At 49.8% G+C, this 16,804-nt stretch overlaps 1 protein-coding gene across 3 annotated transcripts in view; it reads left to right on the top strand.

The window, feature by feature from the left end:
* Positions 1-16,804, top strand: part of NTRK3 (neurotrophic receptor tyrosine kinase 3) — a 206,207-nt gene that overhangs the window by 18,190 nt on the left and 171,213 nt on the right. For all 3 annotated transcript variants that reach the window (XM_066328294.1, XM_066328292.1, XM_066328295.1), the window contains exons 2-3: positions 15,029-15,103; positions 16,515-16,586. In XM_066328294.1, the coding sequence (XP_066184391.1) occupies positions 15,029-15,103; positions 16,515-16,586 (147 nt within the window). The remainder of the gene's footprint in view (positions 1-15,028; positions 15,104-16,514; positions 16,587-16,804) is intronic.

The raw sequence follows: 16,804 nt of genomic DNA, 5'->3' as shown, positions 1-16,804 counted from the left end.
GTGCAGTCTAATCTGTCTTGACAGCTGTATCATTAGTTTATATTTGTTGTAATCTTATTCACTGTGCTGGCTGTGGGGAGTTTTTATTTAAGACACTGTGCTGCTATGCAGGCAATGGGCACAGCTCTCTGCTGGGCATCTCGGGGTGCTGTGGGGTGCAGCTGGGGTGTACCCAGGCAGCCACCCAGGAGTCAGCCCCAAATTCTGCTCTGCTGCCTTATAGCAGAATCTTTGTGGTAGCAGCATCCACAGCCTTGACTGGGCCTCACCAAAGCATCCCTGCTGCTGAGGTTTTGATGGGGACCTCCAGGTTGGGGTAAAGATGGAAAAAATGTGGCTATTGGAGGAACTGCATCCTAAGGCATCGTGACAATTCTGCTGTGTGATGAGAGATAAGTTGTTTACTTGGTCTGTGTTTAGGGGACAATCCTTCAGGATGGTCCCCGTTTGTTGCTTAGGTTACCTCTGGGTCACAGGGCATAAAGGGACTGTGAGATTTGGGACTGCAAAGTCTGTCACCCAGGGCTGTGGAGATATTGCAGAAGGGCTGGTGATATGTGCTGGCATGGTGTTGTGAGTTGGAGGTGACAGTGGCACAGAGTCACGAGGTGGCTGGCTGCTCCCCTGGCTTCAGCCTGGTTTTGCTGTCCTTGATCCAAGCAGAGCTGATTCAGGTCTCTGTTGATTTTATAGAGTCCCTTTGCTTTGCAGGCAGCTTTGTGTGCCTATTCTTTAAAAAACATCTCCCCAAAACTGTGGAGCAAACTGTTTAGGGTTGGTGCAATGAGGCTTCTGCCAGAAAGGAGCAAGAGAAACTGCATACCTTGGGCCTGGGATGGGGAAGGGCAAGTATTTTGGCTGCTGTTGTCTGCTTTGTCTTGAGCTTGCTGAATTTGGGTGAGAAAGAACAACTTCTGGAGTGCAAGTTTCTATTATTTGCAGGATCTCAGACCAGGCATGGATGGTTCAGTAACAGCTCAAGCCCAAACTTCTCTCTTGAGTGCATTTGGGAGAGCATCTGGGGTCTGGCAAGATGCTCCCAAAGCAGGTGTGCAGATGTGCACCTTGCAGCCTGACAGTGCAAATTGTTCTTTAGTCCTGTGAACAGGGTCGTGCCCCTGTAATGCAGAGTCCAGCAGTGCTCCGTGCTCTGCTCAGATCCACCCTGGGACCAGGAATGTGTGAGTCTAATGGATGTGCCAGCTCCTGGTGCTGCCTGTGTGATTCCCCCTTTGCAGGCAGGCCTGGGAGGGTGGGATGTGCTGGGTGACAGCTCCAGCAGCTTTGTATAGGGCTGGTGGGGGAGGATGGTAAAACTCTGTGAGATCTGCGTGGTGACATCAGCTTTGAGAGCAGGAAAATCCCTGCTCCAGGAGACAAATGCTTGGGAAAACATCTGTAACCTGCTGGTTGTCCAGCTTGCAGTGATGATGTGAAAGGGGTTTCACATGTGCTTGTCCACCACGAGTGCTGGTGGCAGTCTGGCAAGTGTAACAGCCCACCACGCAGCTTGGGAGCTCCTTGCTGTAGCCCAGGTTGCATCAGAGTTAAACTGCCATTAGTGATGAGATCTCTGCTTGGGAATGGCTGGGAACAGCCCTGATAGTGGCTGAAACCTTGGTTTTTGCATTCTGCAGCTAGGAGAGCCTCCTGCTGTCATTTGTCATGGGCTGCAGCTGGTGACGAGGTGACAGATGCCAGGAGGTTGAATACAGCTACTCAGCATGGCCAGAGGCAGGAGGTGCCCACACTGCTGGTAGAGGCATCACACCCTCCCTCTGTCCCAGCTGGGTGGGGTGATGGCAGTGGGGGTCCCTGGCACTTGCCCTCAATCTGGGGTTGATGACAGCTGCAGTACATCTGCCAGCACGGCAGTGGCACCTCCCTGTGCACCGAGTGCTGCTGGCCTGCTGTCCACTCCCAAGGAGAAGATGCATTTCTCACTCAGCTGGTCTCTGGTGCCTGGGGACCTTGCTCCAAGCTCCAGTGGTAAAGGATAATCCATTGTCTGCAAGGACTCTGCCAGTGTTTTCAGCAAGGAGTTGACTTGTGGTGTCAAACCTGAATGTTGTGCAGCTGGTGGGAGGGGGCGACGGTGTGGGAAGTGGGTCCACTGGAGCACATAGCAATTGCCCACCCTACTGCTCTCTCTGCCACACGGAAAAGATTTCTGTTCTGCCTTCCAGCCCTGTTCACAGCACTTGATGGTTCCTGTTCCCACCTGCTTGCTGATCAGCTTCATGTCAGTGCTGGGAGTGCACAGTGGGCAGGAGAACCCCCCTGGAGGCTGCTTTGGTGGCAGGGCCAGTGATAAAGCTCAGCTCTGCTCCTGCTACCCTTGTCTGTGGCCACCTCCTGCTCCAAGTGAAGGTTCTGCTGGAGCAAATTGCAGCTTTTTGCTGTTTATAACCCTCTTATCCCTTAGCCAGTGTAAGAATGTCTCAATTATCATTTTAACCTCTTTATCCCTGGGTGCATTCTTGACATCCAGATGGGTCTCACTCATCCATCAGTGCTGAGCATTGCTTTAAGCTCAAGGTATTCTGTGCAACTTGGAGTAACCTTCAGTGCTGCCAGATCCTAGGAACTGGTGTCAACTGGGAGCCATGGGGAGTTTTGGGCAGTGTTGCTATGCTCCTCCCATACTGATGAGACTATTTCCATAGCAACCACGGGATTTTTCAGAGGGGAGTTAGGGCAAACATGTGAAAAAGCCAAAACCAACCCAGCTTAAAACCGCCATGGGTAAAATCTGTTGGTCAGGGTTTGAGGTGGAGGGCTTCAGGAGATCTTGTATTGCCTCTCACCCAGAGATTCTCTGGCTCAGAGTTTGTGTGGGACCTCATGGGCCAGGCAGCCCACAATGTAGAAAGGGGAGCTGGTCATTGCATTACACGGGTGAGGAAGGTCGTGATACCCTCATGGGACAGCTCTGCCAGGGCTTTGGGGCTGGGAAGGGGCAGGAGTGTGCCTGGATGGCTGTGTGGAGGCAGCATGTGCTGCTGCTCTCGGGGGATCCATGCAGGATGTTGCAGCTGCTGATGCACAGAGTCATTTCCCAAGCTGGTGGCATCACTGTGCTCACTGTCAGCGAGGTGATTTCAGCAGTGCTGAGGCTGTGCCAGCTCAGTTTGGAGTCAGGACTCTTTTTACACCTGTTCCTGCTTCCCTGTAGGGTCCAGGGTCCTGGGGAGGGGGCTACAGCTTCTGGCCTTGGAGCATCCCAATGCTGCTTTGGCTCTAGGCTCTGTTCTCCCTTCTGTCCTTATCCTGCTTCCTTCACTTCTGTCTCCTGCCCTCACTGAGAGCCAGCAAAACATCTGGAAGGGCCATAAATTGTGATTTTGGGCAGAAAACTTTGGTTATGTGGTGACAGGTGCAAGCCTGGCATGGAGACGTGTGTGTCCCATTCCAGGGGCTGATTCTGAGCCTTGGCATCACAGCAGGAGAGCAGAGCACGGCTTGTCCCAGCGCTATTGGAGATATCTGTAGTTTTGGTGGTGGCTTGAGTCTGGGGGCTCTAGGCAGGTCCAACCTGGCAAACCTGAGGGGCTGGTGGGTGCAGGGAGGCTGTGAGTGAGGTCAGTGTGGGGTGATATCAAAGTGCAGGTTGGTGGCACCTGGTCCCAACGCCGCAGCTGCAAGGGAGGGAGCACAAAGACAGCCCTTCTCCATCCCAGAGCAATCCCCACAGCCGGAGGAGGAGCCGGCTGCAGGAGGGCTGTCCCTGCCAGCTGCTGTCCCCAGCACGCCCAGCCTGGCACACGCTGTGGGCTCTGGAGCCCAGCTGCTGCTGGCTGTGAGTGAGCCAGCCCCGCTCCCCGGAGGGCTGCCTGCCCTGGGGGCAGACAATGGCTGTATTCTTTGTGCAGAGCGAGTTTCCCTTCACTGATTACCCTCTGGGCTCGGGTAGTTGGCTTTGAGGATGGGCTGATGCTGCGACCCTCTGGGCCCTCCAGCTGCCCAGGAGTAGAAACAAAGTTTGGCTGATTCTTTGCAAAAAGAAAGAAAAAATAATAAACCAACATCTCCCTGGAGAGACTTTGTCTGATGATCTGCTTTCTGGCTTTAAAATCATTCCATATCCCTCAATGGCACCAAAAAAACATGTGTCCTGTTAAATACATCTTCAGAGCAAGTGGTGAGAGGGCAAGCAATGTCAGGAGGTGCGTTGTAACTTCCTTGCTCCCTGCCTCTCCTCAGTTAATACTAGCAGGACCTTTGGATTCCTCAAACACCCCTGTGAGATTTTATACCTGTCAGTTTAATGCCAGCCTCCTGGAAATCCTTCAGCAACAGGAGGCTCATTTTCAGGAGCACAAAGCTGTCGGGTTCATCATATTTTTGCTCTTCTCGTGGATGTCATTACGTGTCACTGCTGTGGCCTCGAACCTCTGTGCAAAGCCCCAAGCCTCAGTGATGAGCAACATCTCCAAATGGTGCAAGGAGACCCTGCTAGTGCAGGGTGGGGATGTCAGTGCTGGGTTAATGTTTGCCATGTGTTGGCCACAGTGCAGTGACTCAGGTTGTGTCCTCCTGCCTTGCTCCTGGTGCGAAACAAATCTTATCTGAGTAGCGGCCAGTGCAGCTCAGCAGCAGCGTGTTTGGGCAGTGGGAGCTCAAGGCTTTCACCTCACTTTGGCAAAGGAGGTGCCCATGGTGAGCAAAGGGCTGAGGCTTGGTTGAGAGGGGCTGGTCTTGGCGTGCTGAGAAGCTGCAAGTCGAGGTGCCAGGCAAGCAGAGGCTTCTCCGGAGTTCAGCTACGCCTTTATCCAGAGGAATGGCAGATGGAGCTGAGAGAGGAGATAGAAACTGTCCCAGGATTTGCTGTTTGTGCAGCTGGATCAGCTCTAACACAACAGCCTGGTTAGCAGTGTCTCTGGGTGTCAGAGTGTCTTCCATAAGGTTTTTGCAAGGTGTTTTTTTCACATTTATAGGAACAAAGAATGCTGGGAGAGGAGCTTTTAAAATGTCTGTTGCCTCCCTGCTCTCCTTTCTTTCCCTCCCTGCCTCTCCCTGCCTGTGTCATGTTTATAGGCATTCTGGTTTGCTTTTCCTTTTCAGAGCCAGCTGACTTCCCACAAAATCCCTGTTATCCTGGGAAGCCTTGAGCTCTGAGTCACCACATCTTAATGAGTACATCCCCCTGCTCTTGAGTGATGCTTCTGTTCCTACACCTCTGCAATAAGAGCCAAGCCTCTGTGTGTATGTGTGTGTGTGTCCCTTGCAGGAAAAGCTTAGTGGAGGGAAGGGAGAAGGTTGTTTTCATGGCTTCTCCTGGGGAAAAGGGGCTGAAGTCTTCTCCTGGGTGATGGAGGAGCCCCTCCATTGCTGCTGGGGAGGGTGGGCAGAGCTGGCTGTGATTTATTTGAAGTGCAGATACAAGCCTCGGGGGGGTCACGGCAGTTGGCTCAAAAATAAACTGTATGGAGAATTTATCTGGTTCTTTGGCTTTATGGGGAGCAGCTGGAAGCTGAGCAGGCAGATCTGTGATGCTGTGGAGGTAATGAGGGCCTTAGAAAATCTCCTTTCAGGTTGGAGTTACCCTGCTCATGGCTGTCCTGAGGGCAGAGGCTGGGAGCCTGGCCTGTGGCCAGCCCAGCTGGGCATTGCTGCCTGATGTTTGAGCTTCATAAACATCTGAGGAGCCAAAATGCTGGAGGATCAAAGTTCAGGCTTCTTGGGAGATGTTTGGGGACAAAAAAAAAAAACAAAAAAAACCCCACAAAACAACCCAGCAGCCTCACAGGAGCAGGGTCCAAGTCCAGAAATATTGTCTCTCCCCTCCTCTTTCTTGGCCAGTGGCTGTCCCTGTGTTTGGGGTGTGTGGGAAAGCTGGAAGCAGGATGGGCTGCACTCTGGGGGTGGTAGAGTTGGAGGGGGAGCAGAGGAGGTCAGAGCAGGATGGAAGACTCTGGGGGGGGCTGGATTTGGCTGCTGGATGGCCACAACTATGCAGAGACTGAGGCAAACACTTCAGCACCCGTGGTTTGAGCTCCAGGCTCTGGTTTCTGTGCTGCTTTCAGGATCCAGGCACAAGAGGAGTGCCCAAAAAGGTGCATCTACATCAAAACAGGGTTAGAGATGAAGCTCATGAGGATGTAAAACTCCTGAAATGAGGCTCACAGGATGGCTGTGGTTCTTGGGAAGTGTGCTTGTAGGGTTTGTGTGGGTGGGTGGCAGCAGGTCTGGGTTAAAGCCTGCAGCCCCCTCCAGCCACGGCACTTGTACAGCCCCATTCCTGCCTCTGCTTTTGCTGGACTCATGTTCCAGCCTCTTCATTCCCAGTGCCATCGATCACAGTAACGGCCAGTTTGTGGGAGATTTTATTTTCTCCTTTTCCTCCTCCATCCATTTTCCTGTCTTCAGGCACAGCGTGAAGTGCAATGAGTGCATGTGGCTGCCAGTGCTCCCTTCTGGGTCCCAGCTGAGCTGCTGCAGTCTACCAGAATATTATCTTGACCGTCTCCAAGGCCCTGTGTCTTTTTTGGGGGGTGTCCTTTCTACCACATGCTCTTTGGCACTGCTTTTTACCAAGAGTTATCCCTGCCAAGCCAAACTCTAGTGATCCTGTACCTTTAGTACATCTAATTGTCTTGCTAATTTGAGTAGGCACTGTGCTTTCCAGGGGAGGAACAGCTGCCTTTGGAGTAGAGCTTGGCAACCTTTCTTTGCCTGTATTAGTATATTAATATATATGTTTATATATTTATTGATATAAATATATGTATTTATACACACACACACGCACACACACACACATATATATATATATATATATATATATTACAGTTTGGTTTCTGAAAAGCCCCAGACCTGTTTGGAGATAGAAGTGTGAGGGAATTTGACTTCCAGTTTGAAGCTGCAAGGAGGGTTTAATAAAGCAGAATGTGATTACTGAAGCTGATTTTGACCAAGGTGCTGCTTCCTCTCTAAAATGCCGTTTGATCTTTAAAGACCACAAAATGCTGCACATTGCTGGCTCTCCCTGCATATGAAATCCTGTAGATAAAGCATCCTTTCCTTTAGCATGGCAGGTGCTTGGAGAGCTGCTGAAAAGCAAGTGCTCTTTTGCTTTGCATGAGTGCAGGAGCCCAAAGGGTGCTGCTTAACCCTGAGGTTTCTGTGGTGTAAAACTTTCGAGCTGTGGTATGATTAGACATGCACAGGTTGATATTAGCCGTCCTGAGCCAGGGGTGTCTGCTCCTGTCTCCCCCAGATCCATGTCCAAGGGTGGGAAGCATCTGTGTGGGCACAGAAGACTGGCTTTGTAGGTTCTCCTGCCAGAGAGTAACGAAAGAAATGCCCTTTTAGGGAAATATAATTGGTTTTTCCACTCAGAGGAAAAGAGGAGTGAGCTTTGGTTAGTGCTGCAGGTGGGGAGTGGCCTCTCACTTTTAGTGATGATTCACCCAAGGTGTCTCTGTGTATTTGTATCCATGTCTGCAGGACAAAACTGCTCATCCCATTTCATGCTTTCTCACTCTAGATGGTGTTTGGGACTGTGCAGGGGATCAGATAGTCGTGGGAATAAATAAGAGAGAGTCAAGGAGAGAGCCGGCAGGAGCTGGGAGGTGCCAAGGTGGTGGGCAGAGAGCTGGTGCTGGACCAGGAGCCCAGGGAGGTTTTTGGGGCACTGCCCCTTCAACCCATCTCCCTGAGCAGGAGATGCTGCAGCCCTTGTGTTTTTTCTCCTGAGGCTTTTGCACTGCTGTTTGTCTCTGAAAAAATGAGGTTTATTCAACACTGGGATGATTTTGGATACCTTGCTTGGGACCCCAGGGCTGCTCCCAGCCAGGGCTAGCTGAGTAATTGTGATGGAATATTGGGGCAGGTATTTGTTGTGGTGGCAGCTGTACTGCTGCCCACAGCAATTCTCCAGCTCTGCTATCCTATTTTTCACCTATTTTTTTTTCCTTTCTGAAAGTATGTGCCTGGGAATAATTCCCTACACTGAAGAACTCTGGATGCAGTGTGTGATAATGGGAACATACTGCTTCCTGTGTGCTGCAGCCATCTGTCCACACTGTGTCCAGGCAGCCTGCTGTCCTCTAGTAACACTGACACACTGTCCCTGAAAGGAGGGCTCCCTGCTCCATGAGTCATCAGCCAGAGCTGGTGAGGGGTGCAGAGGCTTGAGGAGATCACAGAATGAAACTGGTGAATGCACAAACATGGAGAGGATCTCCTGTTCCTGGGACAAAAGCAATGCAGGAGGTTCTGGTGGTGCTGGAACTGCTGCCTGTTTTTTACGTCCAGCTCCTGCGTGTCCCTGTGGGTGCCATCCAGGATGGAATAAGTGCATAAGTGCAGAGCCTGGGAAAAGAAACCAAACCTGCTCACCATAGCTTAAGGCTGTTTCTCAGGGCATCTTCCATGGTAGGGTGTCTCTATATGACAATCTTTGTAGACAGTACAGCTGTAGCAGCTTTTCTGCACCCTGTGGATGCTCCTGGCCAGCCTGGAGCCATGCAGTGAACATGAAACTTGTCTGGACTCATGTGAAAAGTGTTCTGTGGGGGAGTGCTCTCTGAATGCTTTGTGTCCTGTGACTTGCTTGTGTCTAGCAGTCAGGTTTCTCCAGGAAGATTTTTGAGATGCCACTGTGCAGTGGCTTGTGGGGGAGCTGAACTGTTCCCACATCTTCCTCAGCTGGGGATTGGGAACTTTCTCCTTTGCTCAGCCCTTCTGGAAGGGTCTGGTTTGGGTTGATGGGTTGGATGTGGCTGGGCCCATGGGCTGGGGGCTGAGTGCTTCACCCAGGTACCCCACACGACCTTGGCAGGAGCAGCAGAGCAGCGCAGAGGGAGCTGTGTCTCGCTGGTGTTTTATGATTGCTACCTTGACAAATCACAATTACACTCTGAGGTTATGCTCATATTTGTTTCTACAAAGCTGGATTTGATTTCTCTACCCCCCCTTTTCCCACTGACCGCAAATTATCCTTAATGATCCACTGCTGGGTGACCCTTCCATGCTTTTTGGGAAGGGGAAGACTGTACCTTAAATGGAGAAAATGTCCTTGTAATTCTTTATTCATCTGTGCTTACCTTTAAGTTTCTGTTACCAGAAAATGTTTACATTTATAAATTTTATGCTGAGGGAATCAAGTCCTTTGTGCCTCGTTATTAAATTACATGATAAGTGCCTTATAATACTGTAAAAGATGTTTGACTTCTTTATGGCTTCCTCAGCCCCAAGTAGGGTGTGAGGGATGGATAAAAGGAGCTGGCAGTAGCCACAATAGCTGTGCTTAGCCCTGGGTTTGTGTGGGACCTGCACCAACTCTCAGGGCTTCCCATCAACATCTGCAGCACCTCTGCTTGGAGGAGGCAGCTCTTACTGGTCAAGGGTTCAGACAGGTCTTTGCTTTATTCCCACTGCAATCAAATTCACATTTGCATGGTCTGGAGCTGGCATGCCAGGAGGTTTGTTTATAATGCTAAACATATCAGGTAATTGAAAGCTAATGTGTCTGTCTGGATTGCGAGGTTTAATATGCCTGGGTGACGAATCAATTTTCCTGTTGCACTACAAGAGAGAGGAGGCAAATGCTCTGCTTGCCTTCCCTATATATATATATATATATATATATATATATATATATATATATAATGTAATTGTGTGTGTGTTGGGGTGCTGCCTGATTGCTGGAACACAGCTTATTCACTGCCCAGCATCCGAACACAAGTGGTGGCATTTGCACAGCAGGGACATGTCATCTGCTCAGGCACTGATTGGAGCTGATGGCATCCTTGGGGAAAGTCTCTCCCCTCCAGTTTGGGATAGACACAGATTTGGGGAACACATGTGCACACATGCTGTGTAATACCTGGTGCTTGTTGGTTGCCTTTTTTAGCTATTGACCACAATGCTTGAAAAGCTGAGAGATTAGACAAATGTTATCCTTGTTGCACGAGGAGGGTGAAGGAAGGCCAGACACATTAAGTAGCCTCAAGTTAATCGCTTGGTAAATTGGCGTGAGGCTGTTTCTTCACCTCTGCCTTGTGCATGTGGGATGAAATGAGCCTGGCTGTGTCTGAATCCCAGTGGATATTCCAGTCTCCCTTGCTGCATTAGCCCTGGGCTGTAAGGGGAGCATGTGAAGCTGTGAAGCCTCAAGAAAATGACACCAGCCTGTTATCGTTTTGTCAGACACAGGCACTCCTTCTGGGAATGAAAGAATTGCTGTTCCCACAGGTTGGTTGGCCACCAGCCCCCTTCCAGCAAGCAGGGCAAGGTCCTGTCACTTCTCAAGACCTGCTGGTACTCAAACCCTGTGAGCTGGTGACCTTTTGGTCAGCAAGGTCACTGATCTCTGTGTGTGTGATGCCGGGGCAAAGACCCCCTCCTGCCTTGCTGGCTCCACGTGGGATCTGAGAGAGGGATGAGCTGCTTGCAAGCTGCTGAGCTGATAAACAGGGATTCATGCTTCACAGGTTTGCTGCTAACTGGGGCACAGCACAGAGCTGGGGATTGACCACTGCTCTGACTGCAGTGGCCTACAAGGCTTTCAACAAGTTGTAAAGCATGTCTGTGGGTATGTGAGATGTGATGCAGGGTTGGCATCCTGAGGTTAGCTTTTGTCAGGCTAAGCCTGTGCCTTCCTTTGGGAAGGCAGCTGATTTCTTCAGCAAAGAGATGACTTTGTGAAGAGAGGTTAATATGATGCTGCATTACATCATGAGTGGTTTGTTTTTCTGGAGGAGACACTGTCTGGCCCAGGTGTGCTAGGTGAAGTCGTGGTGGGAGGTGTTGAAAGATGAGAACTGCTGAGGCCCCTTGGAGGTGATGTTGGCTCATGCTTTTATTGAGGATGCTGGCACAAGAGGCAGGAGTGTGCTCATGTGCTTTTTCTGCTGGAGCTGTGGGGACAAAAGTTGAGGGTGGCCAATGGGAAGAGCTGCAGTAACAAACCCAAGAGACACTGCAATGCCAAGTGGGGTGAATAGAAAGGTGGGTGTGACAAGGCTTTTGCTACCAGCTAGGAAATCATGTCTGTTGGAAATGACCTGCTGGATAGAAATGCTTGCTGCAATGCTTAATAATGGGGTAAACACAAGTCTCCTGGCTGATGGGGCTGTGATAAAAGCCAGTGTGATCTCAGGCTCCAACTTATGGGTTTTTTTTTTGGTGTAACTGGGGAGCTGCTCATGCTGTTACACAAGTGAGATCTCCTGGAGACTGCTCTGTGTTTCTGGTCTCACTTACTCAGTGAAAAGGGACTTAAATAGGCTGATAAAGAAAATAGCAATTTTCTATGTGTCTATCATAGTGGTTCTTCCTGCACTGATCATCAAGTGTGAACATTAGTTGTGCTGGGTCTGAAATCAGAAGCAAAATAACCTCGCTGCCAGGACTCTGCCTGAGCAATATATCTGCATCACTTCTGGGACATGAGTTAGTGTCTCTTCAGGGCACTTGAGACAATTTGCCTTGCACTTCACAGGTACAGATGTGCTGCCTTAGAAGACCTGGCATCATGTAGCTTGTAAATGATTGCTGGGTGGGCTTGACTCCTGCTTGGAAAGGAGGGAGGAAGAAGTGCCAAAAAAGAAAAAGAGCTGCTTAAGCAAAGACAGTTTTGACACAAGAGAAAATGCAAGTGAGTACATTTGGGTAAGGATAGAGAGGTGCAGTGTTTCAGTCTGAGTAGGGAAAGCAAAGCCCTTGTTCTTGCCTAGGTGAAATTTCCTTGGTCTGTAGAAGGCATGGTATAATTCAGCTCTGCAGTGCAAGCAAGGGGACTTGGACCGGCAGGACCCTTCTAACATACAAGTATGAGAAGGAAGTGAGCATTTAAACAAACATGTCCTACCCTCCATTCTCCACCCAGAAAATATGTGAGCAGCATCATCTGTGTTATTGATGCACCTCATATGGTCTCGATTAGAAGCTGGACATGAGTCTAGGTGGATCTGCACGTGGTGAGCTCCTCAGGATTTGTGAAGTATGGTAATGTTCTTGAAGCTATTGGGTCTTGCAGAAGAGCAGTTTGCCTTAGTAATAACTGAGGAATGCCACAGGAATATGTACTTAGAGATGTGCAGGGAGGAATAAACTGTAGTCCATTGACTGTAATTCATACCTCAATGCCTGCCTGAGGAGACCAGGGCAGGGCTGGGAGCTGTCACAGCTGTGTTTGGTGTGAACCAGGCACCCGTGCTCCTGCTGGGTTAATGAACCGAGGCAGAGGAGGAGGGAAGGTCTCAGTCTTCTGCAGAGTGGGAGGATATAAGATTTCTAGGGCAAGCAAAACCCTGGAAGGAAAAGAGGGGGAGCTAGTTGAGATACTGAAGGACATGAGAGGGACTTAAGTTTCTGGGGTGGAGTTTCTCCGCTTGGTTGGCTTGCTTTCCTGTGCAGCCACTGCCAATTTTGCGATCACAGCTTGACTCCTAGAGCTTTCAGAATAAGATGCATTTCTGTTTTGTTTTTTTAAGTGGGTTCAGGTGAACACAGCCAGTGTAAAGTTACACTATTCTTTCTAAAGCGATAGGGAACCAAAGAAAATATTTTTCCTGGTGTATCTTTGAGGTGCCTGTAAACCAAAACTGATTTGTCACTTCTAGGAGCAAGGGTACAACTCATGCTAAGTTGAAAAACCAGAGAGAAAAGGGGAAGAGTAATTTCTGCAAATCCCTGAGAAGGGAGGTATTTGTGTATTTTAAAGGACTCAAAGACCCTTGCTGACTTGTGCACCTAATTGTTATTTTCCTGCATTGCATTCTACATAAAGTAGCTGCTTGTTTGGGGAGAATATCCTATATATATGTGCATGTGTTTTTCCACTGGTGTTTTTCTTGTCCCTCTATGGGTGTGGTATGTCTATGTTAAATAATGAACTAAAATATATCTGGCTCAGGAAGCTCTTGGGCTTTGTTTGGGAGGCTGGGATAAGGTTGTGGAGTTGTATTTACAGTCTAGTGTTATGTCATGGGGAGGCCCCAAGACCCCCGTACATCAGTGCTGAGTCATAGGAAATTCACACTTGAGCATGGCACTGGGAACAAGCTCAGGTCTTTTTCTGTCTCTTCTAGAATGCTGCCCACATGGCTTTGAGTGTCAGGTCAAAAATAACCTTGACTTTTTTTAGCAAACACAATCAATAAAACAAGAGCCAATCTGGCCGCCGCCTCCTTCCCAGCTGTGGCTGCTCCATAACTCCTGGCTTGGGATGGTTCCATCCCTCCCTGAAGGTCATTGCTTGGATGCTGTAGCTTCAGCTTGCCCTGGTGGTAAACCAACATAATCCCATTGCTCCTTCTCATGTTCTTTCTTTCTCTTGGAGGACCCTCACTTTGCTCTGTAGAAGTTGCAGATGGGAAATGTTTTCAACCTGTGTTTCTGGCCTTGATCAGTCCTGCAATCTCATGGCCCAGGGCCTGAGCTGGCAGCCCTGCCTTGACTCCAAGGGGCTTCACTGAGCTCTTGGATCTCCTGACTGACTCCTCCCAGTCTGTGTTTTGTTCTGGAAGTGTTCACAGGGGCCGTAGACATTGGCAGGGAACACCAAGTGGCTGTAATAAAGTCCTGTTTCTCATTCTGGGACACAGGCAATCCGAGCTGATGAGCAGGGCATTGGGGATGAACTGTGACTTATCCTGTCATGCAGCAGCACTTGGGAGCTTGTGCTGTGTCCTTAGAATAACCCCTCTGGGCAGGCAGACAAATTATGGAACATGTGGAAAGCAGAGGTGACCCTTGTGGGTCTCTGCTTTACTTGGATCTGCCTGGTGAGAGCAGAGAAATACAAGAAGATTTATTCCAGGCTTTGAGGCTTACTTTTTTTGAGCTGAATGTTATTTGGGGTGTGACTCCAGTAGGTCCATGTACTTCCCTCATGCTAATTCATCCATTCTTGTGCAAGCATAGGACATAGCAAGTGCTGGAGGGGAGACTTGTGGTCCCCGTGCCTGCTCTATAAGTGGTCTGTGATCCCTCTTCTGCTTGCTCACCCTCTGGACCACCACGTGGAGTCCTGCAGCCTTCTTGCCTAGAATCACAGGATAGCTCTCAGTGTTTTCTCATCACTCCAACCCATCATCACTTGGAGATTTTTTTCCCCTCTCCTGGGTCAAGTCCAAAGCCAACTATTGCATCAAGGCAGGTGTGAGCTTGGGTGCACAGGTTCAGAGACTTCAAAATTGGGCTTCTTTCACATATTGTCTGAGGGGATCTGCCAGATGTTTTTTCTCCTCTCAGTTGACTTTTAGAGAGGACTACCTCCACCTTCTTCTCAGAAAAGACCCTCTTGAAAATGTTTGTGTTTCTGGTGGGAGTGTGTCTGAGTTTAATCTGGGAGAAAGCCAGAAGTGGCCGAAGACTGCCTGGAGATGAGGACTGAACTCCTTTCACACAGCACTGCAGCTTCTTAGCAGGGCCTGTGGTCACAGCCAGGCACCCACACTGCTGCCAGCATCACTCCTGTGCTGCTGATAACAGGGGACCCTGTTCTCTGGGGCTGCTGATCTGTCACCTTCCCCCGCCTCTAATATTTACTGAAAACGATCCCGCGGTGACAGATCTATTTCTGTTTTTGTTCTCTGTAACATACCTGCCAGACTGCCCCAGGCGACTGGGGAATTTGTAATAAAGGCAATGTTTCCAAACTAAGCTTGGTGCTCTTCTGCCAGCAGCCCTTCCAGCCAGCAAAGACTAGGACCCTGTTTATCCACCCCAGTTAGAGACAGAATAAATATATGACTTTTTCCATTTAGGCCCTAAGTTTTTGTTGAGAGGTTTTATTTGCTTTCACTCTTTTTGCATGACCCATTTCAATCGTGTCTTTGTTCACTGATGTGTGCAGTGAGGGGCAATGACTTGGGCAAGGATGTTCAATGGCTTGGTTGCACATTCCATGCTTGAAACTGGGTAAACCCATGTTATCTGACTTTTCCAAAATGCTGGGAAAACAGAATGGGGCTGGGTGGTAGGCTATGACATCCTCCCTCTGTGTGCTGTCCTTGGCATGGGCTCAGCAACCATCTGGTTGTGCCACAGCTGAGCCTTTCCTTCTTTTCCACAGACACATAGAGAACTGGAAGAACTTGCAGACACTGAACGCCGTTGACATGGAGCTGTACACAGGACTCCAGAGGCTGTGAGTATGTCCTGTGCGTTGGGGAGGGGAATGGGCCTGGGCAGCCCCTTCCTTCCAGCAGAGCCATGGCTTCTTTCCCTCTGCAGCCTCCATGCTGCCAGTTTAAGCTGCTGGATCTGCCGTGTTTTGCTCTGGGAGCCCATAAAATGGAGATGAAATGCTTTTTTGGTCTTGGCTGGGTCTGTGAGAAGGAGGATTGCTAGCTCCTGACAGCTCTGTCAACACACATCAGCCCTGACCTCTCCTCTCCCCTGCTGTTCTGGTTCTGGGCTTATGTGTTGCTCTGACTCATTCCAGCCCCACAATGCAAAATTCCAGCTGTCTCCACCAATCCTTCATTGCTGGGCTGTTGGTCCTCATTTAGTGCACTTACCATCATGGTGGTGCTGCTCAATAAGGGAATTGCATCTCCCTGCACAGCCCTCTGAGCATGGAGAGAGGTCAGTTTTGTGCGTCATGGAGGGGAAACTGAGGTCCATGGGATTGAAGGGACTTGGCATATGCTTGGGAAGCCTGGCCAAGCAAGTATGCCACTCAGTCTCTTAATTCCCCCTCCTACATCCCCTGGATCTGTGAGTGCCCTGGATGCTGCATGTGTGAGATGCAGAGTGTTGCTCAGGGCTAATCAGAGACTCTAATAATGTGTTTCACTGGGAGCTTTACATTAAGTACAGCTCCCATGTGGGCTGGAGGAGCTGTATGGGGCTGAGCACTCAGTAACCAAATTCCAGCAAGCTGTGCTTTTAACACACGAAGCCCTTGTAAGCAGGCTGGCTGCTCTCTCATCACCTAACAAAGCAGCAGAGACAACAGATATTTACAGAATCACGAAACATGCTGAGCTGGAAGATCATCAAGTTCAACTCCTGGTCTTGCAAAGGACCATCCCCAATAGTCACACAAAGTGTTTGAGAGTGTTGACAAGCCCTGGTTGTAGTACTGATAGAGCTTTTCCAAAGTAGGCTGAGAGGAGGATTCTTCTCCCTTCAAGATCTGGAGTTCCCTATGGAAAATACCCTTCCTTATCAGAGCTGAAAGCAGCAGGGTTTCCTCTTGAGAATGAAGATGGGAGATGACTTTGCTTGTGGTTAAGTTTGCTGTGCAGAGCTGCTTGTGGAGATGGAGGGAGGGCAGAGGAGCAGGAGGTGGCCTGTGCCACCCAGGCAGCCTTGAAGGATGTGGGAGCCTCACCTCGCCCAGCGGCCGCTCTGTGCTGAGCCTGTGCTGTGTTACCTCCTCAGATGGAGATAAAAAGCTGAATTCCTCTTTACTCATACCTCCTCCAGGCTGCCAGGGACAGATGTTCCTCCTGGGAATGGGGTGGGCTCCCAGCACACCTCGTGTGCTGAGCAGGGCTTTAGAGCAATTGTCTGCCTTGACTCCATTGCTGCCCTTCTGCATCTTTCCACAGGACAATCAGGAACTCAGGACTACGAAACATCCAGCCACGAGCCTTTGCCAAGAACCCCCACCTGCACTACATGTAAGTGCCAGTGCCTCCTGTCCCCTTTTGCCTCTTCTCCCTGTGGAAATGTGGCTCCCATGGCTGAGCCCCAAAGTGCCTGTGGGGGACAGCAAGGAGAGAGAAGGGAATGCTGCTGTTGATTGGAATGATGCTTTCGAGGGACAACAAGAAGAAGAAGAGACTCCAACAGAATGGCTAGAGAGACTTAGGAGAAATATAAAACAATATTCCAGAAT

Source organism: Sylvia atricapilla, chromosome 13 (assembly GCF_009819655.1).
Source record: "Sylvia atricapilla isolate bSylAtr1 chromosome 13, bSylAtr1.pri, whole genome shotgun sequence".
NCBI lineage: Eukaryota > Metazoa > Chordata > Aves > Passeriformes > Sylviidae > Sylvia > Sylvia atricapilla.
The sequence above is the reverse complement of the archived record's forward strand: the minus strand, read 5'-3'. Positions and strand labels throughout refer to the sequence as shown.